The 13,509-nt window shown below is 41.0% G+C and overlaps 1 protein-coding gene across 17 annotated transcripts in view; it reads left to right on the forward strand.

Moving 5' to 3' along the window:
* Positions 1-13,509, forward strand: part of BNC2 (basonuclin 2) — a 410,528-nt gene that overhangs the window by 63,815 nt on the left and 333,204 nt on the right. For 11 of the 17 annotated variants that reach the window (XM_032477636.1, XM_032477659.1, XM_032477638.1 and 8 more), the window contains exon 1: positions 2,218-2,253. The exons of the other annotated variants lie outside the window; for them this stretch is intronic. In XM_032477636.1, the coding sequence (XP_032333527.1) occupies positions 2,233-2,253 (21 nt within the window). In that variant the 5' untranslated portion in view covers positions 2,218-2,232. Of the gene's footprint in view, positions 1-2,217; positions 2,254-13,509 lie in introns of those variants that run through there. 17 annotated transcript variants of the gene reach the window in all.

Here is a 13,509-nt window from a genome sequence, read left to right on the forward strand (position 1 = left end):
TCACAAGGAAAGGAAGACCCAAAGAAACAGACCTGAGTATTTTAAGCTAGGTTTGCTAGGAGTGTGCAGTTGTGGAGGAATAGGAGAGGAATAGGAGGAGGAGGTAGTGAATGGGGGGCAGGGGAGGGGGGAATTTAGCAAGGCTTGTTTGTGAGGGTTCTTTTCTGTTTTTTTGTTTTGTTTTTGTTTTAGGGGGTAGGTAATAGGTTTTTATTAATTTTTTAATGGAGGTATTGGGGCTTGAACCCAGGACCTGGAGCATGCTAACTAAGCATGTGCTCTACCACTGAGCTGTACACCCCCACTCTTCCCCCTCTCCCGTGAGAGTTCTTTTCTGCATCCTTTTGTGTTCCAAGATAAGATGCCCCTTTCCTCTGGGTTTGGGGAGGACACCTGGCTTATGAGAGTTTTATGGCCTGTTTCAGGGAAGGAGGGTGAGGGGAAGGTCAGAGTAACCCTCCTGCTTCTGCTGTTTTCTCGGACTCTTGCAGCCTGAGAAATTCAGTATGCCAGGGTCCTTTATTTTGGGGTTCTGAACCCCATCAGGATAATAGGGTTAATCGTTTCTATGCAAAAAGAGAATTTTAGGAAATAAAGTTGTGAAAAACAGATTCTTCAGGAAGGCCTCTGTGTGCTCTTTTATAGACCGTTATTCTTCTGCTTTTGTGGGTGTAGCACTGGGAGGAGCTGGATGGTGACCTTACTGAGCTTGTTCAAAGGATTTTTAAATATTTTTGCTTTAGTTACCAATTAAGATTTTACTCAAGAAATTTGGTTTTATTAATTAATATAATGGAATTTATTTGTCCTGGGCTCCATTTCCTTTCTTCCTGTCTGAAAGAATGAGTTTCTTTTTCTGTAGAAAAGGAAATATTTCAAACAACATAGCTGTCAGAAGTAAAAAAAAGAAGAAAAAAAAAAACTAGAAGGAAATAGGCCAGTATGTCATCAGTTGTTATGCATGGGTGCCAGGATTGAGACTCATTTCTCCTCCTTTATGCTTTTCTTTTCTTTTTTTAAATCCTCCTTTATGCTTTTCTACATTTTTGGGATTGTCTATAGCTAGAGTATATTGCTTGTAGAATCAGAAAAAAGAAACAAATATGTGGATTTTAGCTAATTTTGATATGCCTAAGGAGTCAACATTGCTAGTTCTAATTGCAGATCCTGGAACCTTGGTTTTGGACAGTAAAAATCAAAGTCCTGTTGATGATGGCATAGCTTTCAGAGCCACTTGCCGTTTGGATTGGTCATGCTTGCAGGTGTGGGCCACCTTCTCATGGGGTTTGCTTGTGACCAAAGAAAGCAATTGTGTTGACAGCTTAAATGGCAGAAAGGGCTCATGCTGCCACATGCTTCTTTGCTTCTGCCTCCCATGTATATGTTCTGTGGACATAACTTTATTATTTTATAATGCTCATGCAGTGTATTTGCACGTTAGAAATGAGTTTACAGGCTGGTAGGGAGAATTGTGGGACTAATTGCAGAATTTCCTCCATCATGTCTATGTAGGTTAGTGGAGAATGCTATATAAAAACATAAGATGAATACCTGTCCGCTAGGTGGATGCACTTGGGATTCCCTTATAATTCGTCAAGTCCTTAGTGTAGTTTTGAATGTTACTTCCGATGGGAGGGATTTCTTTGAACTGTAACATGTTACAGTTACTTAGAAAAATTACATAGAATAGCGTTTGGTTGGGCTCAGAAAGCTGCTTTGTTACTTTTTAAGTGTGAGCTTGGGGCTAGTACTTTTAACCTCTGAACTTTTATTATCTTCATCTGTGAAATGGGGATACTAAAAACACCTTCCATTAGGATCATTATGGGGATATATGAAAGTATTGTAAATCCATGTATGTTTTATTTATTGAGTAAGCTACTTTTGGCAAACCACCTTAATTTCAGTGAAGGTGATTTGGATCCGGTCCCTGAGTTCATAGCCTAGTGCCCAATTGCATTTGTCCATTCTTCTTGGAAGAGGGGAGGTCAAAGATATATGGTTTTAATCTTACTTTTTTTGAGAGGCTATGCCTACTCAAACCCCCAGAGCTTCCATTAAAAAACACAAAAATAGTTATTCATTTTCTTTTCCTAATTACTTGGCAGAAATTTAGAATTGAAAAAGAGAAACTAGTAACAGCCAACCTTTCCTTCACACTTCCAGATCAACAAAAGGGATTCTTGGGTCCTAGAGACCAAAGAAATCAGCAGGAATGCCCACGGTGAATTGATGGATTGCAGAGCCTGGCTGGTAATTACTTTTACTGAGCTAAAACATTAACTTAATACACAGGAGCAGGGCCCGATGAAAATCAGGATTTGGACCTCTTCCCTCACTCCCCCATGGTTATCCACACTTTTCCTGCTGGAGGCAGCCTTCTCTCTGGTGGGATAGCTCTTCTTCCTTTCCTGGGGCTTGGCATGGTTTCATGCCCCACCCTGGCAGACTAGAGTTGAACCTTTTGCTTTAGTTGTCCTAGGCAGCTGTTGGGGAGGTGGGGAATATGACTGTTGAGGTTAGTCAGCTTTCAGGGTTGCAAGAAACCCCAGTTTCTCAAGTGTTTCTGGCTAAATACTAGATATTGACAGCTTTAGCTTATCTTGGGGCTCAAATTTCTAGAATTGGCAAGCTTTAGCTTTGGACTTCTGTGGTATTTATCAAGTACACACCTTGGGGAGCCAAGAAGGCTTTATTTTAAAGCTAACATGTATTGATTGTTAATAACTCTCTAGTGTGCTGTGCTATGAACGACTGTGAGGCCGTATGACATTTAGTGACATGATTATTTAGTGATGTATGTTTGCCGTGGTTTGGGAGGGGCATGTATGTATTTGTTTATATTTTCAGGTGATTGTCAAATCCTTAGTGCTTGAGAATTTATTTACTCTTCAGTGCTCACAGCCTTCCTATTAGATAGTGAAGAAATTGTGTTTCTAGAGACATGAAGCTGCTTCCAGCTCATTAGAGCCGAGAATGGACTTGAACTCAACTTTTCTGACTTCAAGTTTAGAGGGATAAAAATAGTAGCTACCTTATGGGATTTAGTGGGAATTAAATCCAAAAAATCCATGTTGAGGTTTAGGAACAGGGATTGACACAGGAAAAAACTTAACAAATGAAAGCCACCATCATTGTCATTATCATTTTTACTTTGCTGTCGGTACCACCACCATGTATAGATGGTCAAGCACTTTCTCTGATGTGTGCCATGTTGTAGAAGTCCACTTTTGGCTAACAAATTGAAGCAAGTACTCAATTTATGACCCTATTTAAAGAAAATTTCAGAAAGTTTGATAATTTTGACTTCCATAGAGACCCATGAAAAGCATTGGTAGAAGATATTGAATGGTAATTTGCCATCATGATTTTTAATTTTGTACACTTACTGTGTATTTATGGATTGATTGTATTTCCAACATACAGAGATTTGTCAGATGTGATTCTCTGGAAGTACACCCTCTTGAGACAACAGGGATTCCCTGGAATCATGATTCATTGCTCAGCAGTCTCCTGTACTTCCTTGTTTCCTTAGCCATCTACATGGAAGATGTCATATTTCAAGTATTTAAATTTCCTAATCCTGTCAGCACAGGGCTTTAAGTTGGAAGACTGTAGTTAGGAAATCTATTCTGATGTAATTTGAAAGATCAGACTTTTGAGGAATTTTTTGTGACATTGAAATATGCTCACAGCATATAGGTTGAAAAGAATTGGCTAAAGAGCTGCAAATAGTATGAGCCCACCTTTGTGGCACATAAAGAGGGATATACACGAAGAAGAAATACTGGAAGGAAATAAACAAGAGGGTAACAATAGTGTCATCTATTCTCTGCGTAGACTAACAACAAATAGGTTTTTTAAAATTTTTTTACAAGTAATTTTTAAACTTTCTTTGACTTACCAGTAACTCACCTCTTATACTTTAATTATCTAAGAAGAAAGAAATTATCGGTTGTGTCTTGGTAAGATAGTGATGTTTAATGCCTATAGTGATGTTTAAAACACCGGTGACTCTGTGTTTGCTGTACTTGCTGTCTCACAGGGAGTGTTGCTTAGAAAGAGTGTGGGCTCTGGAATCAGGTGGGCTTGGGTTTCCACCCTGTTGCCTTTATTTAAGAGCTTTGGGATTAGGCAGGTTGCCTCTCTGAGCTTAGTTCTCGTTAAATCAGGATGCCATCTCCTTTGCAAGGTTTCTTAAAGAAAAGTGGCTTCCTCTTGGAGGTGGGAAGTAAAGACTAGTCCTTTTCTTCTCCCAGCCGCTGGCCTTACTTCCCGGTATTCCACAAGGATCAATTCAGGGAATAAAAGGACGTTGGAAAAAAGTGTTAGTTTCATAGTAAGTTTTTCAGTGGTTTGCTTTTTAAATCACTTCTTTACTGTAAAAGTCTTGGTTTCTGTTAAGTCTCACATCCTTGGGAACCAAACTCATGACAATCATGAAGTGTGTTACTTCAAAGGATGAGAAAACTGAGCAAACCAAAATCCTGATGCACTCTCTGGAGCAGTGTGTGTGTGAGCACGCCTCTCCCCCGGGGTCAGCCTGGGAGCGCTGAGTAACAGCATCACCACCCACCTCTCCCTGGCAGTGATGTGGAGGGTGTGGAGAGAACTCAGGGGCTGAGGTAGAGTTTATAATTGCACAGCCTTCTGGCCTGCCCTGAGCATTCTTTTCCCTTCCAGGATTCCTGTAATTGTCATCAGATGGCTCCGTCTCCCAAATGTTTTCCGGTATTGCAATTGACTTCTGGAGTGTGTTTTTTTAAAAAAAAAAAAAAAAAAAAAAAGTCCTGAATTAGCACTCATCATTTGTGTCTTTTCTGTTGTGTGTGGATGCAGGCAGATCAGGCATCACTGGAGTACAGAGAGATGGTCAGGTTCACCGTCCTTACCATCTTTAGAACCTTCCTGCTTCTTTTGCTGATTCTTTGCCACCCATACTGCTTTAAAGGGAAAAAAAAAATGAGGAAGAGGCAGACAGTGGTCCTGTTTTCAACTACGGTCCACTGTCCTTTTAGTCTCACTACTTCTGGGGACATTTATAGAGCATTGCATCTTTCTTGGGTACAGGACTACAGGGAGGTGGGTTGGGAGTTGAACAGTGAGTAAACCCTGTGAAGGATGGTTCAAAGTCCTGGGTTATTCCCGGGCACAGAAGAAACGGGACATTTGAGACATACCTTGAATTTCATCTGATAGACTGTGAATGACAGAAATGATAGCATTAATTGGCAAAGCAGGTCGTAAGGTGGAAAGAACAACCCAATGGCCCCAGTGATAGAAGAGATGAGCTGTGCTCAGGGAGAAGTATGGGATGCAGTTGAGCTTAAAAATGAGAAAAACTTTATAAATTTGCATTCATAGTTGAAAAGAGGGGATCAGCCTAATGATTCCAGTTTTAGGCTAAATGCTCTCTGTAAAGTGAAGATATAAAAGGAATGGCTCTGCCCTCAAAGTGGGTCGCATTCTGAGTCTTTCAAGGTAGTACTTGAATTTTCCTTTATCATAAGCCTGTAACTGAAAACCTAAATATAGGAAGATACCTTGCAACGTGTTTTGTTTTTGTTTTTTTAATCAAATAAGCTCCTGTAATTTGACCTTGACTGCTTTTCTAGGAAGGGAAAAATTGCCCAAATGAAAAAGGACAGCTAATTTCTACAAAGCCAAAAATGGAGTGATGGCCACATCTAAACCCGTGTGTGTTCCTACCCCCTCACTCCCTAAGCAGAGACTGAGTAGAGAGGTGATCTTGGATAGGATTGCTCAACTGGATCATTTTGGGAAGCCTAAAATTGAGGATGATTGAAACAGTTTCTTCTGATTCATGCTGTTGGCTGAGAAATTGTGCTTTTTCAAAGCTACTTTGCTTTACTGGCTCTTACTCATCTAACTAGTAAAATATTTGATTGCATCCTAGTGCCCCTGTTGGTCAAATGGTGGAGTGTTCTCTCAACTTACAGGGACCCAGCTCTAAAATAGTCATGTTAACTACTGACTTCTTTACACAAAAGTGCCTTTTTACAGTTGCCATATGGATCTTTTAAGATAATTGAGTTAAATACTGATGATGTCTGCTTTAAAAACCATCCCACTTCTTTCTTCCCAAGTAGCTGGGCATGGGAGAGGGGAACAGGAAAACTGGTGATCTTCGAGAATTGGAGATACCTCATGATTAATACAGAAAGCTCAGGTCATGATACATTCATGCCCCTTGATAGTGATTGATCTAAGAGTAGGCATGTGACTAAGTTCTGATCAATAATTTGTTAAGAGGAAATCTGCTGGACAAAGGTAATGAAAGTTTCCCACCTGGACCAGATTTGTGCTTCAAGTTAGGCAGTGATGCTTAGCGGGCAGTGATGCTTAGCGGGCAGTGAGCAAGAATGAGGAAGGACGCAGCTGCAGGAAAGGCAGGCTGGTGTCCTTGACATCCAGCCGTGGGCTGCTTGTTCTGACGACTCGTTCTGTGAGAGAGCTAAGTGTTTAAGCACCTATAAACTGGACTATCTGTTATCTGAGGCCAGCCTAATTTCTACCTAGTAAAATATTTCTATGCTTTTATTAGGCCCCTTTTAGTAGTTTTTCTTCAGATTTGTAAAATAGTTCTTATACTCTTAACTTAAATCACACTGTATATTTAAAGTTATTACTGTTTCAACACATGAGTGGCAAGGACCTCTTTTTGATGGGATGGGACACTTAAACTGACCCTTCTCAAAGCAAGTACCCCGCTGCGGGTGAAGTCATCTCGTGGACCAGGTCGTTTTCACTGCTGGCAGCACCTTGGTGAAAAGTGTGAGGGGATGAACACGTTTGTGTGTGATTTGCATTCGTTGTGTTTCTGTGGTTTGTAAGTGAGGTACTCTTTGCTCGGGCAGCTTATTTCCGCTTTGGGTTGTTAGGACTGATAATAAGAGAAAGAAGTGTTGGGAAATCTTCTAAAAATACGTTCTATGGCAGTGATTATTCAGTTTTCAGCTGGTATTTCTTTGGCCCAGAAGGTTCATTTTGGTGTCTGACTTTGTTGATAATTCTTTTATGATATTTAAGCTATTCCTTGCAGTATATTTTTCCTTTTCAGTAAAGAAAACTCACTTTCCTTCCGAAGATGAATTATAATTATGAGTGCTTGGTATGAAAAATATTTCTCACTTGCTATGCCTAATAAGATAGAAATGTTCTAAATGTGTCCTTGTGAGTAGGTTATATTTAGGAAGGCATCTACTTATTTTAGTTAACTGATCTCATTGCTTTCATAGCATGTATCCTCAGTAGTCTCCCATGTTCCTGTTCCATATGGAATTCTTTGTGAAACCAGACCTCAGCATACGGTGTCATTAACTTTCAGGGTCAGTGGTACTGAAAATGTTAATGACATTTGTTGGCTCTGCATATCTTTTTATAGCACTCTTTCTTTTTTATACAGTCATGATAAATACAGTTCCTTCTCCTGTTCTTAAAAAGTGAATTTTTCTTCTAAGTTGGTTCTTTGCTCATCTTTATGCTTTACTTACTAGCAGAAAATAATTGAGTATATTTGAGACCCCACCCCCCCCCTACTTTTTTGGCTCCTTCTGTAGTCTGGGAATGGCCTTCTTAACCCCTTGGTTCTCTGGACACTGTGCACATTTGCCCTTTTGCCAAAAACCTGAAGATGTTCCAGTAGAACTAACTGGTTACTCTGTTGAGTCACACTGAATTAGGTTTGCCCAACTTCTAGGAGTCAGTGTTTTACCCTTTTCAGTGACCATGTTCTTCCACTTTTTGAGGAAAGTGGACAAGCTGGTGAAGAAATTTTAAAGAACTTGACCTTTGGAGTTCTACTTTTGGAGTTCAGATACTGGCCTCACTGCTTAGTGTCTGCAGGCCATTTGACATATTACATGACTGCTCTGTGCTTCAGTATTCTGAAAATGGACACTATACTGGTTCTTACCTTGTACCGTGAGAATTCTGTTGTGTCATAAGAATTCTATGAGGAAATTTATGAAAAGCTCTTACAAATAGTGCCTGGTGCGTACTAAGTGTATAGTTGACAGGGTAGTATTTAGTTGGATTTTTCAAATTACTTTTAAAAAATCTGTCCTTTGGCTCTCAGAACCACCCCAAGAAGGAGGAAGTATTATTAGACCTATTCCATAGGGCGCCAGTGGTGGAGGTACAGTGTCCATATGTAACTTTGTTACCAGTGGTAGAATTGGGAGGAGAGTCTAGATCTCTCCTCTGATGTGTTGTACTTGACTGAATTGGGTGTTCAGGAGGTTGCCCTGTTTTTGTGATGTTGTAAACTAGAGGATGAGTTTAAATGCTAGTTCAGTGCCTGTTCCTCATCCTTAAATCTGGCCCAGTGGTGAACCAGTTCATTCATTCTCAAATTATTTATTTATTAAACACAGATATTTCTTGCCTTGCAAGCTTCTGATAAACACAATTTCCAGTTACTGTGGTTAATTAACACCATCACCCAACAACACAGTTCAAATTTCAGTTCTTCTGTTACATGAACAGTGAGTGATTGTATTAAAGTACGGCCAGTGCATCCTGTTCTTTGGTTCATGGACAGACAGCAAAGGGCGGAGCTGTGTTGCCTCCTTGTCTCCCAGAGATAAGCCCATGTAACATTTTATGGAAATGGATAATTCTGAGGGGGAATTGGCCGGGCAAAGATCAAAGTGCAGCAAAGAAATGAAGAGTGATAATTCTGGAAGTGAAATCTGAACCACTCATAGACAGAATTCAGGGGAAAATAGCTGATGACCACAGGAGTGTCAACCCTGCCACTGTTCTAGAGCCTCTGTGTCTGCAGAGAGAGGAGTTTAATGAAGAGGGATTTATCATTGTAAATCACAAAAGTGATGGTGACAAAAAGGGTGAAGGCCTAACAGAAAAAAGGATGCTGGCAGAAAACTTCGTATTAAAGAAACTCCTCAGAGATACTGCAGGACAGTGAAAACACAAAGCGTAAAATGTTGGAAGCTAACCCAAACTTAGACAGGAGTATGCCAATTCACCAAGGCATAGAAAAGATGCCCATTTGGTATTTTAAGTTACACAATGAGAAGGCGGCAGCACAGTTTAAAGTACTCACATTGCTCTTGATTTTTTTTTTTTTTTTTTTTGCTTTTTTTCCCCTAACATTTTTCTAAGCTGATTTTGTTTGTTTTTTAACTTCACTTGGTCAAATGTCAATCTTTGTGATATTGTCCATTGCTTTTAGCCTCAGGAGGAATATCAGTGATCAAAGGATATTCACTTAGACTTTCTTGTTGATTTTGTTTCTTTTTTTCCCCGTTTTTAATTTTTTTGTGGGGGAAGGTAATTAGGTCTATTTATTTATTTTTAGAGAAGGTACTGAGGATTGAAGCCAGGGCCTCACTTGAGCTATACGCTCCCCCTTGATATGTTTTTTATAAAGAAATATAACACTTTAACTCTCCAAATACCTAATGTTTTAAATTACAATGTACTAAACAAATGTTTTACTTTTTTTCATTTTCTTATTTCTATATAAATGATAATATAGTTTTTATTGTTTTTTACAAAATGTTAAAGGCCATAGAAAAAGTACAATTTTTCCATTGATTATTAAGGTCACTTGCATGGTTTCAGCTCCCATAGTCATGTTATGGTTTTGTAATGCTGTGCAAAGCAAGAGCTGCCAGTATTTATTGAGCCAAGTGGACACTCTTGTAAGTGGTGGGGATGCAGTGATACAGTGATGCCTTATGAAACATTATTCCAACATAGATTTATTGAGTGTCTGCTATGTGCCAGGCCACATACACGCATGTGAATAAAACGTAGTCCTTTTTCTCAAAGAATTCACATTTCAGTTGATTGATGAGAAACTCAGGATTACTGTACCACTGCATATGCCTATAATATGTATAATACATTTCTTTGAATGCAGTGATAGGGAAATACCAGGCATTGTAAGAGCTTAGAGGAAGGGCATCTAACTTATTAGCCTGGGAGTGTGAGGTTTGGGAGAGGCAAGGAGACAGCCTGGAGGACTCAGTAGTTAATACGGAAAAGCTGTATTTAAGAGCCAGACAGTGGTAAGAAATTTCTGCATGGAGAGAGCAGGACATTTTAAAAAGTTGATTGTTGCTGGAATGTGGAAGATAAGATAGGGACAGATCAGCAATGCCATGGAACCTGTAGGCAGTGCGAATCCAATCCCTTGGAATTTTTCTATAATTTCTTTTAAATTAAGGCATAACTTATACACAATAAAATAGATGCATTTTCCTGTATCACTTAGTGTGTTTGATATAAGTCCTGTAACCACCACCACAGTCAAGATGAAGAACATTTACATCACCCCCTGAGTGCTCCTGAGTGACTAACTCCCACCCCCCACTTGCCCCTGGCGACCACTGCTCTGTTTTCTGCCCTTATAATTTTGTCTTCAGAATGTGATATAAATGGAATACTACAGTATGTAATTTTTTAAGTCAGACTTCTTTCACTTAGCATGATACTTTTGAGATTCATCCATGTTGTTGCATGGGTAGAATGTGAAAATTGGAGTTTTAAGCAGGAGAATTATCTGTGAGATTTGATTGGAGGATGGATTTGAGAGGCGGGAGGCCAGGTGCTAATGGAAGGGAGTTGCAGAGGAGGGGCTTGGTTTCAGAAGTGTGTAGGAGGTAGAATCGGTCTCAACCCAGCTACCTGACACAGGTAGTGATACAGGAGTAAAGACAGGTGAGGAGAAGGCCCTGCATGTTGGCCGAGTTGAGGGGGAGGCATATGGAATTATCCTGGGGTGAAGCCCAGCCAGGTGTGGGCACGTGAATGAGTTGCCTTCTCTCCTGCCTTAGCCTCTGATCTTTGCTTCGATCAAATTTGCTAAGTGCCGACCTTGCTTAATTAAAGGGCTTCCTTTCTCTTTATCCCACCACATCATCATCATCAGGAATTTGCTTGGGACTGGTCTGCAAAATGAGCATCTTCTTCATACAGTAACAGCTAACTCAGTTCATTTGTGGTTACTCATTGTTTTCCACAGATAACAATATAAATGCCTTTAGAGAAGCTATGGTTTACTTAGTGCATGGACTTGGAAGTCGGAGTTCAGTAGTCACGAACAGCTGCAGGCTGCAATTCTCTTTTGTAAAGATCCTTTCATCCAAAAGGCGTTCTCTTGAACTGTGTTTTGAGCTACATTTGAACCAGTTTGAACCATATGGGATGGAAGTGGTGATGAAGGAACACAACATCATCTGTACTGAAGATACGGCAGAGTCAGTTTCTGTCCATGGTGCGATTCCGGGTGGGACTCTGAGGCGGCATCCAGGCCAGTGGGGTGATCCTGTGCTTAATTGATAATGCCCGTCTCTGGTCCAGGAAGGGGAGCACCTTGAAAAGTGGTGGGCAGAGTGTTTGCCACTCTGAGGAAGAACTTTTCACGAAGGTGACCTACCACACAAATACTTACACCCAAAAGGTATTGGATACAAAGTTAGCCTACAGCAGTTGTTAACAGCTGCCAGAGCAGTCATCCTCAGGACAGCTCCGTGAAGTGAAGAGTATTTTTCACATCTCACAGGTGGGGAAACTGACGAGAGATCAGGTAACTTTGCCGAAGTCAGACAGCTAACACTGGCAGAGCTGGAGTTCACACCTGGGTAGTCTGGCTCCAGAGTCTATAACCTTCTCTGTGTACCATTCGGTCTTTGAAGTTCTAAAAGGCCAGCAATGGGCGTTGTTTAATTTCACAGTTAAGAGGGACGGGGTCTAGAGAGGGCTCTGAGACACCTCACTCAAGATCCCAGATGGTGTTGGAGGCAGAACTAGGTTCCCCCTGCCCAGAGCTCTTGCCATTTTTGCAAGTTTTGTTCTTTGGTCTTGGTTGATTGTCACTTTCATATTAGTGAAGAGTAACTTTGCTGATGTAGGCAGAGTGGCAAAATGTGTGTTGAATTCCTTCCTTTTCTTGGCTTCAGCTCCCCCTTGTCTGGGAATGCACTACATGGCTCGCTTCCTGTCCCCTCCGTGACTTTATTATTCCCACCAGAGTCTGGAATAACCGTTACTCTTCTGCAGCCTGTCCTGTTCGGTCACTGATTTTCTGATCTTTTGCTCTTTCCAGGCTCTTCCCATTAGCATTTGGGGAGCGGAGAAGCTGCCCCGCCAACTGGGTGAGAGTTGAGTTTTGGAGTGGGGGAGGAAGTGGGACTGCTGCGGGATGGGGTTGTTGTGGTATAGGTCAGAGACTTTCATTGGGGTGCTGACCTTTGTGATTTTTGCTTCACCTGCCCCACCCGTACCCACCAGAGCTCACCCCCTCCACTTGTGGTGCAGGGCGTCTCACACTCTGCATCTGGGGTTCAGAGCCAGAGAGAGAGTGCTGCTAAATTTACTTGCCACGTGGAACTGTGAGTACACAGGACATCTGGAGCAGAAAAGAGCACCCTTACCTTAACAGTTTATATTCATTATTTTTTGTAGTTTTATTTTGAGGAGCCAGAGTTTGAGGGGGTAAATTAATTTTCTTTAACATTTGTAATGTTTCTTAAAAAAAAGTCCCTCCTGTAAGCTTCTTCAAGTAAAGAGGCTGATGTTTTCCTTCTGTTTCTTCCTCTCTTCTTCCTCCTTTTCCCCCTTCCTTCTTTCCTTCCTTGTATAGTGGGTCTTTGTATGTAAAAATTTATCTTTCATCCACCCGACCCAGGAATGAAGCTGAATATTAATGCATCATGGTCACCATTCTCCTGTGGCTTACTCTTTCTCCACATTTACTGTAATTAAAAATGTCCTTCTCAATTTCAACTCAGAATACCTGAAAAGACTCCTTGTTTTGTTAAGAGAAAGCAAATTTCCCCAGGTAAGTTCCCATATGTTTTCTGTAAAAACTGGCACATGCTTTCTTTGTATTTTACCCATGTCATGTGAGAGCCTTAGAAGAGTAATCAGCCAGTCTAAGCCACTCATCTCTTCTTGCCTGTGTTTTCTTGGGTAATTTTAACTCTTTTGATGCCATCCAGGAAAGTTTACTTCTTCCTGTCCCAACAGGAGTGTCTAGGAATCCCGAGATGGCCACTTCCCTTGCATTCCCTCAGATGGCCCTTGGGCTCTGCGCCACTTCTGAATAGGGGCTTGTGCACAGAGGAGAGTTTTCCTTCAAGGCCCTGGGAAGGACCCCGGCTAATGTGTTCACAGAGTCATATCTTCCTGTAAAGTGTGCCTGTATCTTTGCATGCTTTTAAAGAGGGTCCCCCAAAATGTGCAAGCTTTAGGCCTTACCTAACCTGCATCCACTTTCCTAGTTCCTGTCGAGAAACACAGCAAGAGGGTCTATCCACTTAATTAGTCACCTGATCCAGTTACTTCTCTGTGGCCTTCCAGCCATAGTGTAACTTCTCTGAGTTCTCTAATTCTCTGAAAATGCAGAACAGTTGCTTATCCACAGTGTCAAGCAGGAGGTAAAGCCCAGACAAGAAACCTTGCCAGAGAGATGCTTTAGGGCTGGGGTGGTCCAGTCTTACACTGCAGTGGGCATAG

This window comes from Camelus ferus, chromosome 4 (assembly GCF_009834535.1).
Source record: "Camelus ferus isolate YT-003-E chromosome 4, BCGSAC_Cfer_1.0, whole genome shotgun sequence".
Lineage (NCBI taxonomy): Eukaryota > Metazoa > Chordata > Mammalia > Artiodactyla > Camelidae > Camelus > Camelus ferus.